Source organism: Penaeus vannamei, chromosome 9 (assembly GCF_042767895.1).
Source record: "Penaeus vannamei isolate JL-2024 chromosome 9, ASM4276789v1, whole genome shotgun sequence".
NCBI lineage: Eukaryota > Metazoa > Arthropoda > Malacostraca > Decapoda > Penaeidae > Penaeus > Penaeus vannamei.
Genome location: NC_091557.1, coordinates 43773592 through 43776091, shown reverse-complemented (window position 1 = coordinate 43776091; position 2500 = coordinate 43773592). Strand labels below are relative to the sequence as shown.

The window sequence follows — 2500 nt, the reverse complement described above, 5'->3', positions numbered from 1 at the left end:
TCATTACAGTCTCTTCATAACTTTTTGAGTTTTCCTGCTAACCAATTATCCAACAAACTAACCAACGGTACCAAGACATAACCTCCTTGGCTGAGGTAATGAAAGCCTGAATGACAATTGATACTACCATATTAAAATATGAAAGGCAATGAGGTACCCTTAGACATTTCTACTAATAGCTATCTATTGATGTAACTACTATAATAAAAAAATAAAGAGCGACATGAAAAACATTTTGAAAGCAACTACTTACTGCTTGTAATTTATCCACCTCAAGAACCCCTGCCCTAAACTATAAACAGTTTTGCACTTAGGAAATGCAATAACAAGAATGTTGTGGCTGACGTGGAATCTAATATAATTCAAGCACAAAGAATACTTTTGAAATAAAACTTCACCATATGCATAGCATATGAAAAGATTTAATGTAGTACATTTACTTGTATGAGAAGGCCTTTAATTTTGTTCAAGTATTCACAAAAGCCTGTGGGCCTTTGGTGCTACAGCTAAGGACAACAAGCCTCCATCAAATATATCTTATGTATCCATTACTTAAAAATATAAACTGCCTGGGAGGTTTGCAAATCCTGTCTAGCCAGAATAAATGTGATAAGGATTTGGTGGCTTCTAATAGTGTATCTACAGGCGCTGAAGTCCATGGAGAAATAATTGAATATTTACACAACGTTTAGATGCAATTTATATCTGTGTGATTGATATCCAAGCAACTGATTCATACAAAAAATGTAAGCAGAATCTATTATGAAAATCATTTATGAAAATATACATAATCATTATTACCTTCAGTTAATTCCTGACTGCTACAATCACTTGGACATTGAAGACTGCACATGCATATCGGACAAGGCTCATCGGGTGGGGTCGAGTGAGCTCTGGTATACGTCTCCAATAACTGTAAGACAAAATTTCCAAAATTACATGACTAAAATGGCTTCAATTCATATCTTGGTCTTTTACTACTATACTTGACTTTGGAGAGATTATAATAACTTGGGGTGGGTATAGTTATCATTAAGAATGCCAAATATGACGAGGAATTGTATAATAATTTTTATTTAGATCTAATTAACAGCCATGAAAGCATTAGTAAAGACATCATAACAGTAAAATATTTGGTTATACATTACTTTTGAAGAACAATGAATATTTTCAGAATAAAAAAAAAAGAAGAAGGAAAAGTCGGCATTCTTTTTCTAGTTTTCTTAAACACATATGAAATAAACAAATAAACAGACAGATAAATAAATAAATAAACAAATACATATATAACACACAAATACATATGTAAATATATATATGTGTGTGTGTGTGTGTGTGTGTGTGTGTGTGTGTGTGTGTGTGTGTGTGTGTGTGTGTGTGTGTGTGTGTGTGTGTGTGTGTGTGTGTGTGTGTGTGTGTGTGTGTGTGTGTGTGTGTGTACATATATATATATATATATATATATAATATATATATATAATATATATATATATAATATATGTATATATATACATATATATATATTATATATATATATATAATATATATATATATATATATATATATATATATATATATATATATGTTTACATATTTATACATATATAAAAATATATATATACATATATATATTTACATATCTGTTTATTTATATATTCATATATATATTCATATATCTATATCTATCTATCTATCTATCTATATACACTACTATATGTATGTATGTATGTGTGTATGTATGTATGTATATGTATGTATGCATATGTATATATGTATATATGTATATATAAATATATATATATATATATATATATATATATATATATATATATATATATATATATATATATATATATATCAATATGTGTGCGTGTGAGAGGCTGTATGTGTGTAGTTGTAAGTGACAGCGTGCGCAAGCCAGCGTGTATCTATTACCTGTTCCACAGCAGACGATAATGTCTGAGGCACTGGAGGGGGGTTTGGCACTACCCATTCCTGCTGGCTCTCTCCTGGGACGCGAAATGAAGGGCCAGCTCTTCCAGGAACACAATATGTTTTACTTCTTAAGGTCCTCATAGTGTTCTGGAAGAAACGTAGATAATAAAATTAAGAAAATAAACAAAAACAAGGTAGCCATGAGAATGAGATGATAGCATGACAAAGTTGATCGAAAGATACTGAAATACCTACTTTATTTGCTATTGACAGCTCTTGATTTATATAACAGGTGCCTGTATATAATATATTTCTTAATAATACCAGTCGAAAATATTCTCTGTCTTCTTAAATTTATGAAAACATGCTTTAATTAATAAACATAAACCGCTGCCATCTCCAAACACGTACAATAACAGTGGACATCTCAAAAATAATCAATTCAGATGAATAAACTATATGCATTATCGATAAACAATGTTCTTGATCGTCATATAACAAGTTTAGATGTAATATTACACTCCAATAAACCTCGCCCCAAGAAACGTATGCAATCACTCGATCT

General features: G+C 30.2%; 1 protein-coding gene across 1 annotated transcript in view; it reads right to left on the bottom strand.

The window, feature by feature from the left end:
* Positions 1 to 2500, bottom strand: part of LOC113804713 (probable E3 ubiquitin-protein ligase DTX2) — a 6786-nt gene that overhangs the window by 4040 nt on the left and 246 nt on the right. The window contains exons 2-3 of the mRNA XM_027355614.2: positions 1936 to 2082; positions 802 to 913 (exon numbers count right to left, since the gene is read on the bottom strand). Of these exons, the coding sequence (XP_027211415.2) occupies positions 802 to 913; positions 1936 to 2082 (259 nt within the window). The remainder of the gene's footprint in view (positions 1 to 801; positions 914 to 1935; positions 2083 to 2500) is intronic.